Here is a 19,971-nt window from a genome sequence, read left to right on the forward strand (position 1 = left end):
TTATTTTATTGTTTATATCAAGAAGAGAGGTTGCGCAGACAGTGCTGCATTTTGTTGTGGGCGGCCTAGTTTGGATTTATACAGAGACCATAACTTGCATTTCAAATGTGATTTCCAAGAAAAGGTATTCTTAGTTCGAGACAGGTATCGCAGAAATAACATCTCTACAAGCTGTCAGGGGACAGAAAAATGCAGTCTCTGATGTTTGTGGAAGCAAAAAGCAGTTTGGTTTGTCTTATTCAAAAATAGCTATTGTCCCATGAGTTCATTCATACGAGCCAAATCAACAAATGCACTGTTTTCTTGTCAATTCGGTAGAATTAGGTGTTTTATTCTCAGGATTTTTGCTTTGTCACTTATGTGTGTGTGTTTGAGCCTTTCGTCTCTGTGTGTACCTGTCCATGTGCATCAGGAGCTCCCTGTCTATCTAATGGAGTCCTAGGGTTGGAGGCGGCAGAAAGGGCAGGGAGAGGGAAAGTGCAGCCTGGAGCAGACTTCCACTTTTAAACCTCAGCTCCCGACTGCTGCAGTTCAGCAGCCAGGCAGCCACCTCATTAGAATTTTTTACATTCCTCTTCAGGCAGCAGCACACTGCTTCCCCTCCATTGCTCTTTATAACGCACAACTTTTAAAAGCTGACGACCTTAAACCTGAACCTTCTCAATAAAGACAAGTCATCAATTACCCCACCGTCAAATATGAGTCTCTAAACCAACTCGGGCTTGGCCTCTGTAGATGAATGTATATATGGACCATAAAGTTGTGGAGTTACTGTGCAGAAGGTTGGTGCTGGCTTTACAAACTTTAAATCAGTCGAATACATGCCTGTGACTTTTTCATCTTCTTGTTTTGACGGGGCAGCTGTTAGATTGAAGTATAAGAAGTAGTAATTCTCCTTTACCCTGGACAAGCAGACCACCTAAGCTGTTAGCAGTGCAATTAGGTTTTTTTTTTTTTTTTAGAGGTAAATAGCCTTCTAGGAGTTGGACAAAGGGTTTCATTGTCAAACTCCTGGCCTACCCAGATAATGACATTGGAAATAGGAATGGATTTACCATTGCTTACTCTAAACTGTGTCAAGTGTTTCAAGTGTCTATCTATCCTGCCGTCTCTCCCATGTAAAATGCGAAGCCCTAGCGGAGTACTTTCTGGATAAGAAGAGAGGAAAGATCGAGGACACCCTGCTGGAGATAATGGCAGTGAATACATTCTGGTGTTCCTCCAGAGCTGTCTTCTTGTGTAAGGCTGTGAGGGAAATTCACTTTGCCAGTGGTTAGCAATGCCCATTACTCACTGAACTGTGCTCCAGTGATAGCGAGAGGCCCAGAGTGGGGGCAGAGCAAGAAGCACATCACGGAACAATGGTGATGATGAATGTCGATACACTGCCACCGCTTTATCAGCCGCACGTGGTGTTTGCATTGCATGTGTGTGTGGTCAGTTGAACAATTTGTCGGCCCGGTCCTCATTTTATTGTGGCATGCCGCTTCATCCAGAGCTGACATCATGGATCAAAGCTCTGAGTATAAGTTGACTGTGAAGATAAAAGACAACCTTGTAGTTGTAAAGTCACGGCAAACTTAAGCACCATAAAAAAAGTGTTTTATAGCAGATTATCACTTGGACAGACAGTGTTGCCCTTCTCTCTAAGAAGCTGCCTGAACATGCCCTACTCCTCCTCCCCGCCTCACACAGACGTTCATCACTTCCTCCAGTGAAATTGGTGGAATTCCAGGATCTGGGCTCGCGGTTGGATGATGCTAGTATCGTTTGTCTGCCAGCAGGCCTGTCTGTTTTCCTCTCAAGGTGTCATGTTCTCAGGTTTGCTCAATCAGATGGGCAGGTTTGTGCCTGGTTCTCAGCCAGACGCAAGTATTCAGGTGGAGGAAGTAGACAGAAAAAGGCAAAAAAAACCCCCCAAAACAAACAAACAAACAAAAAAAAAAAAACAGCAGGGCAGATGGAAAGAGGGGAGTGACTGAGATGCTTTGTTACTTCCAGTGCATCTGTTGTGCTTATAGGCATCAATGTTTGGGTAACATCTCAGTGGATCTGTTGAGACCTCAGTTTACCCTCCCTCCTCAACACTCTCAGCTTTACAGGAAATGATGTTGTGTAGGAGTCTGTGGATTTACTACTATTGCAGATTTTTCTCCTCCAAAGCTGTCTCTGTCTGACCTGTTCACAACCCTCTGAGCAAGCGTTCTCGTTGTGGAAGGGTTTGCGGTTTAACTACAGCCTTAGTCATTTACACAAACTTGCCCAGAGAAATGTTTTTCCCATGTTACTTCTCCAAATCCCAGTCATCTGCCAGTTAATATGTGTTGCAGTAGTGAGTCAGTGGATTACAGAACAGCAAAGGGTTCCTGATATGATTCTCATGCCGACACTCAACGCTGATAATTTTCTACTTTATGTTGTAAGTCATTCTTCTGTGCTTTCCTGTGCTCACCCTCCTGGTTCTTTGTTCTTTTTGTTTCCAAATTCTGCTTCAGTGTTTTGATTCATCTCTAGCCCCTCCAACTCAACTTGCATTTAATTCATCTGGTTTTCCTGGCCGGGCTCATATACACAGCCATAGTGAGGTCCTCTTGCCAGGCAATTTTCAAAGACTTCACCGTGTTGGAGTGGGGCCCCAGTCTTGCCCAAGCCAGCACAGAGGGACCTTTGTGCCTGCTGCCCAACAGCCCAGTCAACCCTTAGAGCAGAGGAAGATTAGGAGACAGTGAGAGCCATTGGGGTAAATGGTGGGGTGCCTGTTTGAAAGCCGATGGTGTCAGCCAAACAACCCCATAGTCCCTTTCAAGCACGCAGTAATTACAAGCTTGTAGGGCAATCCTTCGGCTCCTTTGTCTCAGCTTTGGAAACACTTGCCCAGTCTACTGGGAAACCTCATTCCCTCTCTGTTTGGAGACCCAGGATGAAGAGTCTTTCAACTCCAGCATGGTGTCCTTTCTCTCTGGGACACCAGCTAGCCAGGCTAGCTCAGCAACTGTCTCTCCAAGAGACCCTAGCTGGAAGAATGTCTCGCACCCCAAGCTGTGTCTTAAAATGATGAGTCAGGTCTTGTTGAAAGAGTCAGACCCTTCGCATGTGTGATTCATCCCAGGATTCATCTGTCCTGCTGACTGACTGCTGTCTCTCTTCCACCTTTAATTCCATGCAGTATGTGTGTGTGTGTTTGGTCACAGGATCCTGCAACATCCTGAGTCATCTGTAACACACACAGGTTGAGTCGTCATGGGGACATGTTACACAGTCCTCTCTGTCTAGACTCGTCCTTACAACCAGAGGAGCAAATTGTAGCTCTTCAGAGGTGTGCCGTGATGTCACCAGCCCTCCGTCGGTACCACCGCTTTGCTCATCTCTCATCGGGCCTTACAGACCAGCTGGGGAGGGTCACAGCCCCAATTACAGGAAGTTAACCTCATTTATTCAACAGGCTCAAGCTGTTTGGGCATGTCCCACCGACCTGTGTCAAAAAAAAAAAGATCGCTCAGTTTAATTCTGCAGAGGATGGATACAGTCTGGGAGGATGGGTGGAAAAGAGACTGTTATGTTGGTTTTATTTAAATTTGTCTTTGTTTTTTTTTTTCTCCCAGTTTCTCCCTGACTGCCTCCCTCGCCTTTTCTGCCCGTCTTTCTCAGTCACACAAACATACAGAAGACGCACGCTCTCAGTCTCAATGCCACACTCTTCTTTTTAATCTGACAAGACCATGAAGCCAGTCATCTGTCTGCATGTCCGTCAGAGAGGAGATTAGAGGCCTATTTTCTGGGACGTGTGTGTGTGTGTGTGTGCGCGCGCGCACGTGTGTGTTGCCTCTATTCATCTGTCCATCCCTGTGGACACTCGGCAGCATAAGGGAATGAGGCCCAACACTCAGGGACTGGACTGGGAGTTTAACTTACATTCCCTGACTATTTTCACTCCTATTCATGTCAGAGAAAGAGTGTGTTAGTAGGACATGAATGAGTTTTTTATTATTATTATTAATTAATGAGTTTTTATTAATTTGCTCCAGACACTTAATCTACTGCCAAATGATGGCTGCCCATTCATGTGACGAGTGCACAATGGGGAAATTCCTCATGTGACAAGTGGAAGATCACAGTGAGGATGTTTCCTTTCATCTTATTTCAGCAGATGCCTGAAGATTGCATAAAGCGGGTGTGTCATGGTGGCCTTGTGGTTTAAGGCTCTTGAAGCTGTAACATCCTGGGTTAGCATTTCATTTGAGGCGCTTTTGTGAGGAATTGTGCTCTGATTGGCTTATTATTTATTTAAACAACATTTTCCAATAAATATCTGGACTGAGAATCCTGGTCATGACTGTTCATGGTTTTAAGAGATAAGAACAACATTTTGATTGGAAACCAAATGATAACTTTGACACAGGAATCATGCCTGTGAATCTTACTACATGATTTTCATGGCTTGTTTTTGCACAGTATTGGACTAACAGAAGGGGTTTCTGCTTTACAATATGCACAGGTTTAGAGGTTTTGTTGTTAGGCTGACTGGGGATACTTTGCCTCAGACAAACTGAATCATCTCCAAAGCCTTGAGATATTACGCTTGCACTCCTTGTCTGACTTGTAAATTTATGCTGATATTATCAAACACACTGCATTGTCAAAGGAACATTTGACCCATCTCTCAGATGACTCTGCCACTGTGATAATGTTGCTGGCTACATGGCACTATACACTCCTTTCCCCTCCTTTGACTGTGATTATTTTTATTGTTTAGAACAAAGGTGAATTTCATCTTACAACTAAAGAGAGTATGTGTCTCTGTTAGTATAAAGTCGGGCCCTGATGTTGAGATGCAGTGTGAAGGTGGCTGTGCTGTAGGCCCGTCACAGTGCACTGATTGCTTGTGGCTAATGTGATCACAGCTACAGCCAGGCAGGGCCGACTCAGAGTGGAGCCTTAATCTCCCCCAGTGTCTCACTGCCAAATTGGCTCGATTTGTCAGGCAGAGGATCATCATCCACTTCTCAGATGACTTTCAAAGGGCCTCTTTGCTTTTTGATGTGCAGCTTGGGATATTTGATCCCAAAAACTGCAACTCGGCATTACAATTCACTAATGTTGTCCACTAAAGAGGCACGTGAGAGACTTCAGTCAAGTCAGAAGCTAAGAGTCGATGACAGAGGGAGGTTAGGGCTGTGTCGGCTTGAGAGACTGAAGTTTATTGATAGATCCACATGATATATCTCTCACTCATATGTAATCTTGGTTATGACATAAGTCCTGAACTGGTTTATTAAATTGCCTGCTAAGTGATCTTTACTGTCCCCTTTGGGCAAATTAACTGATTAGGGCAAAGGAATCACTATGCTCAGAGTTTCAAGAAAAAAAATGACACACAGTGTTGAACTCATTTTTGAATTTGGCTGAGCTTTCATGTTTCCCCTCGATGCTTATGCTGAAATTGGTTTGAAAAGTAGGCCTCCTTATCTAAAATTGAACATGTCAGTGACTTTTCACTGGCTCGTAAAAAGCCGTCACAGAAAAAAAACAAAAAAAAACATCCACATTCTGCTGCCGCTCTATTCTGCAGGCAGGTTTTATATACATATATACATATATATAAAGTTCTCTGACAAGTAGTGGAAAGATGGAGGTAGTTGCTTTCTTAGCTTCAGAAGTGAGATTGTAATTAGATTGTGCTTTCTTCTACGTCAAGGAGGGTGCAACGGGGCATTGATCAAAGCCAATCAAGCATGAAGTTGTCTGGTTTTCCACTAATATTTATTCCAGCTGCTTCATTATTTAAGATCTGCTACTCAGCTTTCCCTAAATTTTTGTCTTATTTGTGCGAGGAAAAGTTGTGTGAGTCAGGATATGGATAATGTACAGTATGCACTGATCGATTTCTCTTTTCTCTTCAGGGTTGTGTAAAGAAAACGCCATGTGGCAGTGTCGACGCAGTTGGGGAAGCAATATACAGGCTTGAGTTCTGAAGAGGTGGGTTTGACCCGTCACGTTTTCTGTGTGTTCACTTGTTGATCGAGACAATCAATCTGCTCATGAAGTCAGGGATCAGGATCCCATCCCAGAGGCAGCCATGTCCCCCCGCTAAGTGCCTTTAGCCTTTGGCACTGGTGTCATGACCAGCCTGAAGCGCCCACCCATGGAGCGCACCGTTGGGGGTTCCATCCCAGCCACTGATGAGTTTTACACCCGCCACCTCCGTATGGTCAATGGAGGGGCTGTGCCAACCCGCACAGACAATGTCCATCCCACTGTGAGCACAGGAGTGCCTAAAATGGGTGTACGGGCTCGGGTGGCTGACTGGCCCCCTAGGAAAGACATTACAGGGGCACTGTGGCACTCAACTACAGAGCCAGAGAACTCTGGTGTGCCTTCTGCTGGAAAAGGTCACATCAAGTTAGGCTCTATCATGAGCCCTCAGGACTCATCAATGCTGCGTAACATCCACAATACTTTGAAGAATCGCACCCAGGCACAGGCTAACAATTACAGCCCTGACACCCGTTACCTGGCCCCAGGAGACTACAGAGGACCTGCACATAGAAACCCACGGCAGAGACGCATCCGTCAGCGTAGCAACAGTGATATGACTATTAGTGAGATGGAAGGCAGTGGGGACAGTGGAGAGGACTGGAGTCCATCACCAGGAGCTAAATGGTCCCCTCTTCACCGAGAATACGGCAGCACCTCTTCAATAGATCAGCACGGAGCATCTGGAGAAAGCTTCTTTGAAATGCTTAAGGGCTATCAAGGGGATAAAGTTGACCAGCGTAGCCCTGCTCCAGAGAAACTGGAGGACATGCTGAATGTTGGGCCCAAGCAGGCCATCATTGATCTTCAGGAGGACACGGACAGTCAACCTCCTAAAGCCAAGGACAGAGATAAGCCCCCGAAAAGACGCACTAAATCAGAGACAGGGGGTGAGTCTATATTCCGCAAACTTAGGAACGTGCGGGGTGAGTTGGATTCTCCCAGAGCAGGGTCAGATGTAGAGGACAACCGGACAGAGGACGTGGGCCCCCCTCTTAAGCCCTGGGTGTGTCCGAAAGGATTTGCCCACTATGATGTTCAGAGCATGTTGCTTGACCTCAACGAAGTTATTCAGTTGCGCCAGACTGCAGGCAAGAGGAAAAACACCACCACTGGAGCTTCTGCTGCTGCTGTAGCCTCGGCTACCTCCACCCTCTCGTCCACCCACAGCCTGCCTTACAGCTCCCCGAGTGGCAGCCAGGAAGAGCTCAGTTCTAGGGAGAGTCCTGGTCTGGATGCAGGAGATGAGCAGAGCAACGAAATACTGCTGAGTTGCCCTTGTTTCCGCAATGAGATAGGTGCTGATGGCAATGGAAGGCGCAGATTGGGAGGAGGTGGGGCAGGGTATCATGGGCTTGTGGGTGGTGGAACAAGTAACAGTGGCTCAGGGACCCTGAGTGGGGAAGGAAACTTGTATGAAACGTCTGTGAGCACACACTGCACAAATGCTGGAGTAGCAGTGCTCGAGGGACCAAAGGAGGGCCCCAGTACACTCAGCGAAAAGGGAAAACAATACATTGTGGAGCACGTGGACCTAGGCGCCTACTACTATAGGAAGTTCTTCTACCTTAGGGGTAAGATGCATTTAACTGCTTTCATTACATGCACTTATTAGCTTATGAGTGTGTTTTGTTTAAAATAGAAATGTTGAAAATGCCCTTACAGATGTTTTTTTTAAATTGTGCCTGTTTCTATGCCACTGCCCCCACCTCAGAGCACTGGAACTACTTCGGGATAGACGAGGCACTTGGTCCAGTTGCAGTGAGCTTGCGCAGGGAGAAGCTGGAGGAGGACAAGGAGCACGGCCAGCAGTACAACTACCGCCTCATCTTCAGAACCAGCGAGGTCAGCTGCAGTGTCCCGTCCTGCCTACACCCCAGCCTCAACCACAGCACCACATCACATCAGTCCTTCCAGTCCTTTTTCTCCACTCACAAATTTTCAGAAATAATTTTGTTTGAAAGTGACAAAAGGCATATTTGTTATGTAGCCATTGTTTGTCTTGTTAGACTTATATCCTGTTTATCCATATAGAAGGTGTGTATAGCTCAATTGCTATTGTGTCTGCTACATACTAGCAAGACCAGCTCGAGGTAAAACCACTCTCAGTCTTTGTTTCTTATCATGCAAGCAGCCCTTGGGTTATTCAGCTGTCTCGCAATATCAGCAGTGTGTGAAGAAACTTCAGGAAGTACACTCATCTTCTAGCCTCAAAGGCCTGTCAGTGCCCAACAACCTCAAACCACTGTGTGGGGAGCTTTGCTTCTATTTAGTATTTAGTTACAATGTTGGCTCCAAATCTTCTGTGTTTGGGTTTTAAATGTTGGGTTAGGGGTAATATAGACATGCATTCCCCAGCAGAGGCTAAAGACACCTGCCTTAGGCTGTTTGTTGTGGACTGAAGTAGGACAGGTGCATGTGATTAAACCCCCACATTTAAGACTGAAGTACCTCAGGACCCCCGCCTCCTAACCTACCTTCCAAACATAGGGAACACAGGTCCATTGTAAACACAGGCCCAGCACAGCCCCAAGCTTGCAGGAGAGAAAGTCTCTGTCCGTTCCAGCTGCTTGTGATAGCCGAGTGATTGAGTTCACTCCCAGAGCCCAGCACAATGCAGACTCTGTGTACACAGAATGCTTGGACAAGCCCTCCCACCTCTTCTTCCTCAGTTCCTCTTTTCTGTTTACCCTAAGCCTTGAGTCACAATTGTCTTGTTGTTTTATATCTTTAAGGGTAAAATAAGAGTTTCCTATTACTTTAAAAACCACAGTAGCTTGTATCTTTTTTTCCTGGTGTCTGGGCAGGCAGGTTCTGCTGTCAGCATGTTCCATCTCCATGAGAAAATTCAAAGCACACCAAGGATTTCTTGTTGCTTTCTTTGTCCTCTCCTCACTGTAATCTCCTCTTCCTCTCCCTGTCTCCGTTCATTCAGCTGACAACTCTGCGAGGTTCTATCCTGGAGGATGCAGTGCCTTCCACCTCTAAGCACGGCACCACCCGAGGGCTGCCCATCAAAGAGGTACTGGAGTACCTTCTCCCTGAGCTGGATCTGTCCTGCCTCAGACTGGCCCTCAACACGCCCAAAGTCACAGAGCAGCTGATGAAACTGGATGAACAAGGGGTAAGAGGAAGGGCAGAATTATTAAAATAATGTCTTCTTTTACAGAATCAGAATTTTAAGTTTATATCTACAGTAAGGGGATTTGTGTTTTGTGAGTTTCAGTCCTGCAGAAGTCTCTTTTAAAGAAGTATTGTGTCTGTCATTAAGTCTGTGTGTTTCTGCTCCCCAGCTGAGTTTTCAGGTGAAGGTGGGGGTGATGTACTGCCGAGCGGGCCAGAGCACTGAGGAGGAGATGTACAACAATGAGCAGGCCGGTCCCGCCCTGGAAGAGTTTCTCCAACTGCTGGGGGAGAAGGTTCGCCTTAAGGGCTTCACCAAGTACAGAGCCCAGCTGGACACCAAAAGTAACAACTCCCAAACACTCTTCTAAATGACACACACCGATTTTGTGCTTTGAAGACCCAGTTTGATGCATCTTTACAGTGACTTTATGTTGCAGTTGATTCGATGCCTTATCACATATAAGAATGTAGATGTAATGTGTGTTTTGCTTAAGAGTAGTGCTACTGTGAATCAGTTTCAGCTTTTACAGTTCTTTAAACATTTAGCTTTTCTGTCCATTGTTATGGGAACTGTAGTGTCATACAAAAATTCAAAAAGCTCCACTTACAGATGACACTTGAGTAAAATGGCTCATTGAGCACCGGTTTTGTCATCTCTCCACACTGACAATGATGCACACACAGTTCACTATTGTCTAATTGTTTGAGCTATGGTGAAATTGCATCCTAGCCTTGCGGAGAATACACAGAATACACATGTGAGAGAGATGGATGACAGTTGTTGTACCACCGGCCTCAACACTCTATTGCTATTTTTCCTGCAGCGGATTCCACGGGCACTCACTCCCTGTACACTTCATTCAAGGACTATGAGATCATGTTCCATGTGTCGACCCTGCTGCCTTACACACCCAACAACAAACAACAGGTAAAGATGGAGGACACAGCCTTTTGTGCTATACCATTAGCTGCGTATCAGGAAAAGGAAAACTCGCCAGAGGAAATCTTAAAGGAAGGGTGTATTGTTTAGAAGAATGCATGAAATGACTTGTGGTTTGGGTATCAGATTTTATTCCACCCAATTTTCATTTTAAAGAAACTTTTACTGTCTTCATGTATCATATTTTTGACTGCCCTTTAATGGACTGTACCATGTGACTGGTATGCCCATACTTCTCTAATTAAGACGTTGTTTTGCTAGTTGCTGAGGAAGCGTCACATTGGGAACGACATTGTGACTATCGTATTCCAGGAGCCTGGTGCTCACCCTTTCACCCCCAAGACCATTCGCTCTCACTTTCAACATGTCTTCATCATCGTCCGGGTGCACAACCCCTGCTCTGACAACACATGCTACAGGTGGGTCTTTGCATTAGATCAGGAGAGATTACAAGAAGCAGAATAATAGCTCAACTGTAACTAATGAGCAACCTATAGAGTGTGGAGGTTTACGGTAAATGTGTAAGGATGACAATGAAAACAGTTTTTTCTTCTTCTACACATGTATACATGTTATGTATATTTGTCTTTGTCCAGACTGGCCAGACTGACCGAATACACTTGCAATATTGAATAAAAATCTGGTTTTAACTTCCTATCTCAGTGCTGCCTTAAAAGCTCCATAGTACTCTCAGAGTTGTTTTCATGCAGGGGTCTAGCATTAAGACAAAAGCATTGACTGGGAGGCATGGGTCAAACATAAAAGCCTGCTACATGACCACCTCCCAGTGTTTCTGGCCTTTCTATATTTATATCAACTGTATCTCTGCAGAAGTATAAATTTGTTTGATTATGATCAAACAGAAGCGAATGGCCCTGCAGTAGCTGTCGAAGTGATGGGAGCTCTCCTCCTCTCCTCCTCCGCTGGCTGATTCTTAGCCTCGTGATGATCAGACTGCAACTCTGTGGCATTCACACTTATGCACCGTTACCACACCACGCACACACTTTCTGTGCTGTGCACACACAGATATTATGCACACATAGTTACTCCCTCTCACTCTCGTACTCCCATTTCTCCTTTTACCTCTTTCTCATGCTCACTTGCACAAAGTTACACACACATGCACACACTTTTTCCCTTTGCACACTAATTCACTCAAAGGCTCACTCAACACACACTCACATAATACAAGCCCCCCCTCCCCTTCTCCTCCTCCTCCTCCTACTCCTCCTCTCCCAGCCTGCCACTTTGCCTTTGGGCAGCATGAGCCGGAGTGGTCTGAAGGAGTTAGCGCCATGCACACAAAGTGCTCTCTTCACCCGGACATGCATGTGAGTGGGGAGGATTGTTGAGAGCCGAGTCTCCTCAGAGCTCTTCGAGTCCACCTCAGGAGCGGATGGGTCATGCCAGCCTTCTGTCTCTCAGCTCACACCCGCATCAAATTTGGGCTAATTTATTTTGAGCCCTTCTTCTCATCTGTGGCAAGTTTCTTTTTTTTTCTGAGCAGCTACTCTATCCCATCGAGTAGTGGGTGTCTTCATTCAGCCTGCTTTTTCCCTAAAGGGTGCATCTACTGGTTTATAGACTGGGAGAGAAAGGAGAAATGCTGGTTCTCCTGGTTTGCCTTAAACGGAGATGCGCGAGACAGAGAAACCTTGAGGACAATCTTAACTACCCCACCCAGAGCCACTCACACACTCCCAGCCTTTGGCTTCTTCTCATGCTCTGTGGATTGAGGTACCATATGTTGAGACTTCAACCCTGATTGTCACAAGTCTTTCCCTGGATGCTTCTCTCTGGTGGTTTGGAAACAATTCTGGGACAGGAGAACTGGAACAGCTATAAGGATTTTCCACTCCATACTAACTGGAGTATCTTGAGTATTGGACTGTAGCTACAGAACAGAATCGAGTTAGCATTGACCCAGCAAATCGTTCTGTCGCCTCGCATTGATTCCAACAGACATTCAGGATATTTTGCAGCAGTACTCCAAAGAGTATGATTAATTTTTGGTGAAACCAGGAGGTACGTCATAGGTGTTTGTGTTGATGTCTGTCTGTTGTGTGTTGGCTTTCTTAAAAATGTGCACAGTAGCCAATGGAGTGATTTGACCAGGTTCTGTGGATTTCAGATGATCACAAGTCACACATTTGCAAACATAAACACACACACACACACACACACACACACACACACACGCACACACACAGATTCTCACAACACACACATACTAGCTTGAAAGAGGTGATTGTTTTGATTTTCGTCATCATTTCACATGACTATCTTTATATCTTGCATACGGCTATTTCTGCTCTTTACTTCTCTTATCTCTATTAATAAAGTATATGTTATGATTTGATGAGTCATCCAGTTATTAATAGCCTGTTGTTGCCTGCTGCTGAGATTTGGATAATGCTCAGGTCATGTTGAGCCAGGCCGGAGCATTAGAGTAGTAAGTGGCCTGGGGCCAGCGGGGTGCTAATCTGCTGCTTTCAACCGCTGCCTCAAAGTCACACAGGGCCAACCAGGCAGATTGCATAACTAGATCTTTGTTTGGGAAAAGTAGGCTGTTTGTGCTTGCTAGCTCCAGCCACAGTACTGCCTCTCCATACCATGATGTAGCAGAGAGTGGCAGGGTGTCAGCACTGGGAACTAGCTTGTCAACTGTGATTGGATGTATAGTATTTATACGCTGGGTGTAGTCAGGCATGGTTTGCAACATTTCTGCTACAGGCGATGGCTGTGTTATCTGTTTAATGGACTGGATGGAGACTTGTCAGGACTGTCACATCAGCTTATCTAAGGCCAGTTCTCGGTTTTCGCATGCTCACTGACTGCATGTATATGCCCTTTACATTACTATCAAACCTAACAGTAGGAAACATGTAGCCAGTATAAACATGCTGCCAACTCCTTGGACAACTCCAATATCTTCACAAATTATAAAATAATCCCAGTATTTTTAAAAGCACATTTTGCTGAATTTGTTCTCCAATCGAGCCCATTTTCTTAGGAACAACAGGTATGAGACAGCATTGCCTTCACCTGTTTACTAATTCATAGTAATGCAACTCTAGCACAGTCATTGTGTGCAGATGGAATAGGAGCAGCAGAGGGTAACAAGAGGAGAGCCTAGCCCTCAGGAATTGTAACGCCCTCCTTTATACTCACAAGTGAAACAGGTCAAAGGCAGTAATACCTCAGGGAAACCATGTAAAGATGTCCCCACTACTCTTTTTTTCCCCATGTGCTGTTTGTCCTTGCTACATTTCACACCAGACTCTTTACTGGTTTCTGGTTATAGGACCAACCACATCTGTTTTACATTTCATGATGTTTTATTTAGCTGTTTTTGGTGTCTGCCTTTTTTACATATTTCATGTTGTATTGAAATTCTGATATTGATATGTGTGTATGTTTTGCAAGAATGTTTCATGTATATTGTTTTATGACAGAATAAAACAACCAAACTACTTTGATGCAAAGACATATTAAAAGTAGTTATATAGATTCCAGCAGCAGTGATGTCAAACCCTTTCCATCTTCTTCTCCCCCTGCAGTGTGGCTGTTACCCGTTCCCAGGACGTTCCCTCCTTTGGCCCCCCAATCCCCAAGGGCGTGACCTTCCCCAAGTCCACTGTCTTCCGGGACTTCCTGTTGGCCAAAGTCATCAACGCTGAGAACGCCGCCCACAAGTCAGATAAGTTTGGTGCCATGGCAACACGTACGCGGCAGGAGTACCTGCGGGACTTGGCAGAGCGTCATGTGACCAGCACTCCAGTAGAACCCACTGGGAAGTTCCCCTTCATCTCTCTGGCACACAAACGACGGGAGAAGGTGCGTCCATACAGTGGGGCCGAGCTTCGGAGTTTGGGGGCAGTGACCTGGCAGGTGCACGCTGAAGATCAGGTAGCCGGTGCTGAACGTGAGTGCCTATTGGCCATTTCCAACGACTTCATCATCCTATTGGATCAGGAGGCCAAGGCAGTCGTATTTAACTGTGCCACACGTGATGTGATTGGCTGGTCGACGGGGAGCCCCGCCTCCATGAAGATCTACTATGAGCGTGGTGAGAGCGTGTCTCTGCGCTCCATCAATAACAACACAGAAGACTTTGGAGAGGTTGTCAAAAGACTGGAGGTCAGTGGGGCTCCACTACTGTCTATGACAGTACATCTCATTAGCACACACCATCTGCTGAAGCTATGAGAGGTCACACTGAGACAGACACCCTGTGTCTGACAAACAGCTTGTAATGAACACACACGAGTCCTTTTACTGTGGACTATCTTTTATCATCATACTTACATTTTAACCAGTCACCTGGAAAGCTTATCAAAATCAGATTACAATGACTAAAAAGGTAGAATAAACACACGTTTCTAAATTAAGCAACCAGTATCAATGAGTACAAAGTTCAGGTCTTTTGCTCTGTCCCTGTAGCCACTGAGCAGGTATGAAAACAAAAAGTGCAAAGTGAAGTCCAATGATGGAGAGTGTGAGGGCATGCTCTGCCCTCTGTCCACTTCCCTGACAACAGTAGTATGAAAAAAATCTGTGTTATTGATGTTATTATAGCAACATAAGGGCGTAGCCTCAAATTATACAGTCACCAAAAAGCCACAGCTGTTTTGTTAACTCTATTATTATAAGTCGTGCTAAGCATAATATATAGTCATTTGGTGATATGATATCATTACTGAGGTTTTTAATGTGGTGAAGGTAAGGCTGTGCTTTTTGTCTGGGCATTTAAATCACTCCTCTGACAGACAGAGCATTTTTAGTTGATGGTAAACAAAATCAGAAATGACTGTTGCCTGCTACCAGTACTGGCACGTGCTGCTCTTTGAAAAGAGGGAGGTGTGTGTGTGTGTTTTTTTTTTTTTTTCTTTTTGTCTGTGTTGTGGATGTCATGACGTGCTTCAGAAAAGTAGGTAACTGGAGCTCAGCTCCTGTTGTGATTCGCTCCTGGTCTTCACTAACCACTATTTACCTCTCAGTTAACTTCCCACAGCCAGGGGAAGGGCTAGACAGGGTGACTAAAGATGTACCAACTATTTCAAATTAAAGTGCTTGTGTTCACGGTATATGATTGAAATATGTGCCTCAGCCTGTGTGGGATTAGAGCTACTGTTATATGAGATGCATATTGGATAGAAGACAGTATTTTAGTTTACCTTTTTTGTTAATGTTTTGCATTGTGCATTTTTTCCATTCCTTCCCTCATTCCTACCTCTGCACCTCCACTCCTTCACTCTGTCTGTACTTTAGCTGTTGACCAAGGGCAGTCAGACCACAGAGATGACCCTGCGTCGTAACGCTCTGGGCCAGCTGGGCTTTCATGTCAACTTTGAGGGCATTGTTGCAGAGGTGGAGCCCTATGGTTATGCCTGGCAGGCTGGGCTCAGGCAGGGCAGCCGATTGGTGGAGATTTGCAAGGTGGCGGTGGCCTCGCTGTCTCACGAGCAGATGATCGACCTGCTCCGGACCTCCGTCACTGTGAAGGTGGTCATCATTCCCCCACACGAGGACTCCACACCACGCAGGTAGAGTGAACTTAGAAGATCTATAGACGCAATAGAGACTGCAGTGAAAGCAGCTGTTTGTAGCTTTGTAAGTCTGTCAGTGTGGTATTCTGACTGTTAGTATTTCATGTGCCAACAGAGGCTGCTCAGAAATCTACCACATGCCACTAGTGGACTATAAAAACCACAAGGAGGGCATGCCCTACGAATTAAAGTTCCCCTTCCGCCCCACCAACAACAACACCAAGTGGCCACGCACCTCATCCAGCCCTCAAACACGCACTGCTGGCACAGGGGGAACGCTGATCAAGGCCCCACCTTCGGACTTCAGTGACCGTAACACTGCTGCTATGCCTCGAAGTGTGTCCAGCGATGGCCGGCCCCTCAACCCCAAAAGGTCAAAAGATAAATATGATGCTGTTATGAAACTTGCAGTCACAGTGAACCAGACAACTTTGAGTCTGGCTCCAGTATTTGTCTTTAATGATATCCATATGTGCCCTCACAGATATTCCCCAGGAAACGACAACTACGCTCTGGCCTGCTCCATTGTGATGGGTCGCACACTCCACAACACAAACTCCCCTTCCAGCCTCTCCTACACAGACAGCATGAGCTCCAACCACTGGAGGCAGAAGTCTATGCCTGATGGGTGAGTTTTTCTGTTCCTTGCAGTAGGTCACATACTGTACACTAAATTGTCTCGCTGCCCTACCTGACAGCATAGGTAACCTTCTTCATCTCCCCTCTAGATTTAATAACAACAACTGCCAGTCCCCTGTGCCATCTGTGCGGCAGGTAGCAGGTGACGGGGTCAATGGGATCAAAGTGTGCTCTAGCACTGGTGTTGGATGGTCCCGAACTGGGGAGGGTGACGCAGCCAGCAGATTGGGGGACAAAACCAACGCAGGTAAGAAGAACTCTGCTCTGAACTTTGCTCTGTGTATTAGCAATTGCATTAAAAAAACACAGCTTTTGTCATGCTATCATTTACCCATATGTCTTTGCTTCCTACAGACACTGTGGTTTCCAAGGCGGTGATACCTCGACTGCAGCCGGCAGAGCAGAGCAGCCACATGTCTCCCAACAAAAGCTCTAAGGTGAGCTGGAATCAATGAGCACCATATGTAATTTCCTTGCTTCGGAAGGGGTACAGTATGTGTACACCAAGCGGCAGTCATTAAAATGTAAAAGTCATTCAAGTGTTACAGAAGAGGAACCCTGGACTATGTACAATAAAAACATGAGGAAATCATGTTTCTTTAAGTTTAAAAAAATAATTATTTGATTACTCATCTGTCAATAGGTGGATGCTCCATATTCATCCAGCCAGTCAAGCAGCAACACACTCTCAAGCAACGGCTCCAGCTCCGCCCACAGCGATGAGAAATGGTACGAAGTGGGCTCACGTTCAGGAGTGCGGAGCGATCTAGAGCTGAACGGCTACCTTCAGGGCGCCTCCACCGACAGCGGCATTGATGCCACTTCCTTCACTGCCACCCAGAGCAGCACTGCTTCCTCCACCGGTGCCTTCAGGGCCAAAGACAAAATTCCATGGCAGGATGACTCAGCAGGCAGCCAGAGGGCCACCGACACGTCACCTCCAACACCAGACTCCCTCGTTGCCACTGGCGGGGTTGAGGTCCCAGCGAAGAGCCCATCAGCCTTTCCACTGGTTCCTGATAGTGGCTCCTACAGCCTGAGTGATGCCACCTCCCACTCCAGGTGTGCTACTGTTCTGTTAGTGTCAGCTGTGTAGGCAGCTCAGGAATTTGTGCATCAATGTTTCATTAAAGAGACAGTGATTCATTGTAGTCCAGATATATCCTGGCTCTGCGGTTTGGCATCAACAAAGAGAGAGAGGAAGAATGGAAAGTGTGTGTGTGTGAGAGTGTGTTTTATTGCATTTGTATGTGTCTCCATCTCCCGGTATCCATGATAGAAAGTAAGTGCTTGAAGTTGCTGGAAATGCAGACTGTGAGCTCAGCACTGTTCCCTGTCTTCTAAATCCTGCTTCCTTTGAATCAGCTGAAGCTTTCTTCTCTCTCTTCTTCACTCAGCCAAAAATAACTGCTCCGCCAGACCTGTACATTAGAAGCTTTGTTTTATAGTACGTGCACGCACATGTGCACTTGCACACAGACACAAAACTTGCCTTTTGAAATTTGAAGCTTTTATGTCAAACTATGGAGAAATGTTATTTGAAGGTGCTAGAAATGAAGTGCAAGGACATTGTGTCCTATTATTTATTTATGAATTCATCACTTGATCATATCTGCAGAAGTAGTGGATGTAGTGACGGGACAAGTTTACCAGTGGGTTTTAAGAGAATATGACTGTTTATATATGCAAACAGCCTTAATGCAACTGCTTAAATATTTTGATTATCTGAACCAGATGAAATTCATTTTCATTCAAATTCAAAGATGTTGATATTTCATCTATCATACTAACTGAACCAAGGCCAAAATAAAAACAATTAAGCAAAAAAAACCATGACAGACAAATGAATAGTACTGTCTGTGACGGCTTACGTTACCAATACATATGTCTCGCCTCCAGCACACTGAGTTCTGGCCACTCAGGGAGTCCGATGGGTCAGGGCTGCAGTGCCATGTCACCACAGGATGAGGCGGCTGCGGCAGCCACTTCACCCACATCCCAGAACTCCCAGTCTCCGGGTACGAAGAGTTTCTACCCACGTCAAGGAGCAACCTCGAAGTACCTGATTGGCTGGAGGAAACCTGGGGGAACAGTCAACTCTGTGGACTTTGGCAGCACACGCAAGTAAGATAAGAATAGTTTTTACTAAACATCTGTGAATGTTTAAGACTCATGTCTCATGTAGTGCTGTATGTTGTGAAAAGATTATCATTCAGTGTAGAATTGCATCCCATTGTTAGTGGTATTGATGTGGAAGAGACTCGAGGGAAAAGTGAATATTTTGTGACTGCTCAGCTAATGTTGATAATTTTTTAAAATTTGGTCAACACTGCCACTGTGTGGTGTAGCAGGGCTTTGAAGCATTTTTTTAAACCAGCATTGTTTGGCTGCCAGGAGGAGGTTACAAAACCTCCCTGTTTCTTTTCACTCATTTGAGGCAGCATATGTGTTTTTGTTTGGGTCAAAGGGTGACCGCATCATTTGTGGTTGATGACTACCACTGTTTTCACACCCTGCATCTGCTCTACAAACCACATTTTTCATGGTGAAGCAATTAAGTAGTTAAGTGTCATGTCAAGGGCATGTTGAGGGAACAGTTACAGTTACTCACCATTCACAACTTTTCCCATCTGGTGACGTCTTATCACAGGCATGCCTTGTTGAATTCTTGGCTGCAACCTCCACTATCCTCCTGATTTTAATACTGTGCCTTTTATTGTTTTGTGTGATATTTGGATGTTATTATGTATATATAATATGTATATATATATATATATATATATATATATATATATATATATATATATATATATATATATATATATATATAAGTCTGAGCTGCATTTTGCTTTTATCTCCAGACGGCACCAGAGTGATGGTCTTCTGGGTGGTCAGCCACAGCTCAGGGCCAATCTGCGGGGCTCCCAGTCGCCCCAGCGGCACACTGCCAAGTCCAGCCTGGAAGAGGACTTGAAGAAGCTCATCACACTTGACAGCCCTCCACCCATTACAAGTGAAGAGAAGGTACTGAGGAAGGCTGTGGCCTAATTGTCTGTGCTGATGCTTGTAGCACAGTAACAGAACAGTGAGTCCTGAGCAGGGGCACTTGTACCCTAGGAGGTACCTCTGCAGTTGCTAAGGGCTGTGTGGAAAACTTATCCACATATTTGTGGATAAGTTTTCTTTAGGAGGAAAGTAAACAGCCAAATAGCCAATAAATCGTTTATTTAAAAGTGAGTCTTCCATATCATTTGCAGTATTTCTTATTTGCCACTTCTTATCTGTTTGCATCCCTGAAGCCGTTGTTTCCAGGCCCGCCGCCCAGCCGTCGCTCCCTCCAGAGAACTCTATCAGATGAGAGTATCTACAGTGGGCAGAGGGAACCATCCTCCAGTGGCCAACGTGACACGCCTACTGACCTTCTGTTCAGCTGCTCCACCATGCCACGCTCACCCACCACTCGCCACGGACCAAGCCGGCGAGCGTCACACAAGTCCCTGGGTGAACCTTACTCTTATAATTCTTATTTTAATAATCTTATTTACAGTTGATCATAGAGGAGGTAGGTCTGTGGTACATATTTTGTTTGTGGGCATAGCAAACGTAAAGAGGTAGGATAATGTGATAATGTGCAGTGCATAACTTCAAATGATGAGGTTTGTAATCTCAATCTGAAAAAAA

At 45.4% G+C, this 19,971-nt stretch overlaps 1 protein-coding gene across 2 annotated transcripts in view; it reads left to right on the top strand.

Annotated features, from left to right (window-relative positions):
- The window catches only part of LOC139632773 (signal-induced proliferation-associated 1-like protein 1), a 33,895-nt gene that overhangs the window by 10,511 nt on the left and 3,413 nt on the right, over window positions 1-19,971 (top strand). For both annotated transcript variants that reach the window (XM_071497970.1, XM_071497969.1), the window contains exons 2-17: window positions 5,901-7,607; window positions 7,748-7,878; window positions 8,969-9,157; window positions 9,327-9,501; window positions 9,984-10,087; window positions 10,361-10,518; window positions 13,663-14,242; window positions 15,374-15,648; window positions 15,767-16,024; window positions 16,136-16,279; window positions 16,380-16,537; window positions 16,645-16,727; window positions 16,934-17,352; window positions 18,190-18,414; window positions 19,152-19,314; window positions 19,590-19,791. In XM_071497970.1, the coding sequence (XP_071354071.1) occupies window positions 6,119-7,607; window positions 7,748-7,878; window positions 8,969-9,157; window positions 9,327-9,501; window positions 9,984-10,087; window positions 10,361-10,518; window positions 13,663-14,242; window positions 15,374-15,648; window positions 15,767-16,024; window positions 16,136-16,279; window positions 16,380-16,537; window positions 16,645-16,727; window positions 16,934-17,352; window positions 18,190-18,414; window positions 19,152-19,314; window positions 19,590-19,791 (4,753 nt within the window). In that variant the 5' untranslated portion in view covers window positions 5,901-6,118. The remainder of the gene's footprint in view (window positions 1-5,900; window positions 7,608-7,747; window positions 7,879-8,968; window positions 9,158-9,326; window positions 9,502-9,983; window positions 10,088-10,360; window positions 10,519-13,662; window positions 14,243-15,373; window positions 15,649-15,766; window positions 16,025-16,135; window positions 16,280-16,379; window positions 16,538-16,644; window positions 16,728-16,933; window positions 17,353-18,189; window positions 18,415-19,151; window positions 19,315-19,589; window positions 19,792-19,971) is intronic.

This window comes from Trachinotus anak, unplaced genomic scaffold (genome assembly GCF_046630095.1).
Source record: "Trachinotus anak isolate AG129_WGS33_773 ecotype Australia unplaced genomic scaffold, CSIRO_AGI_Tana_v1 ptg000015l, whole genome shotgun sequence".
NCBI classification, from domain to species: Eukaryota; Metazoa; Chordata; class Actinopteri; order Carangiformes; family Carangidae; genus Trachinotus; species Trachinotus anak.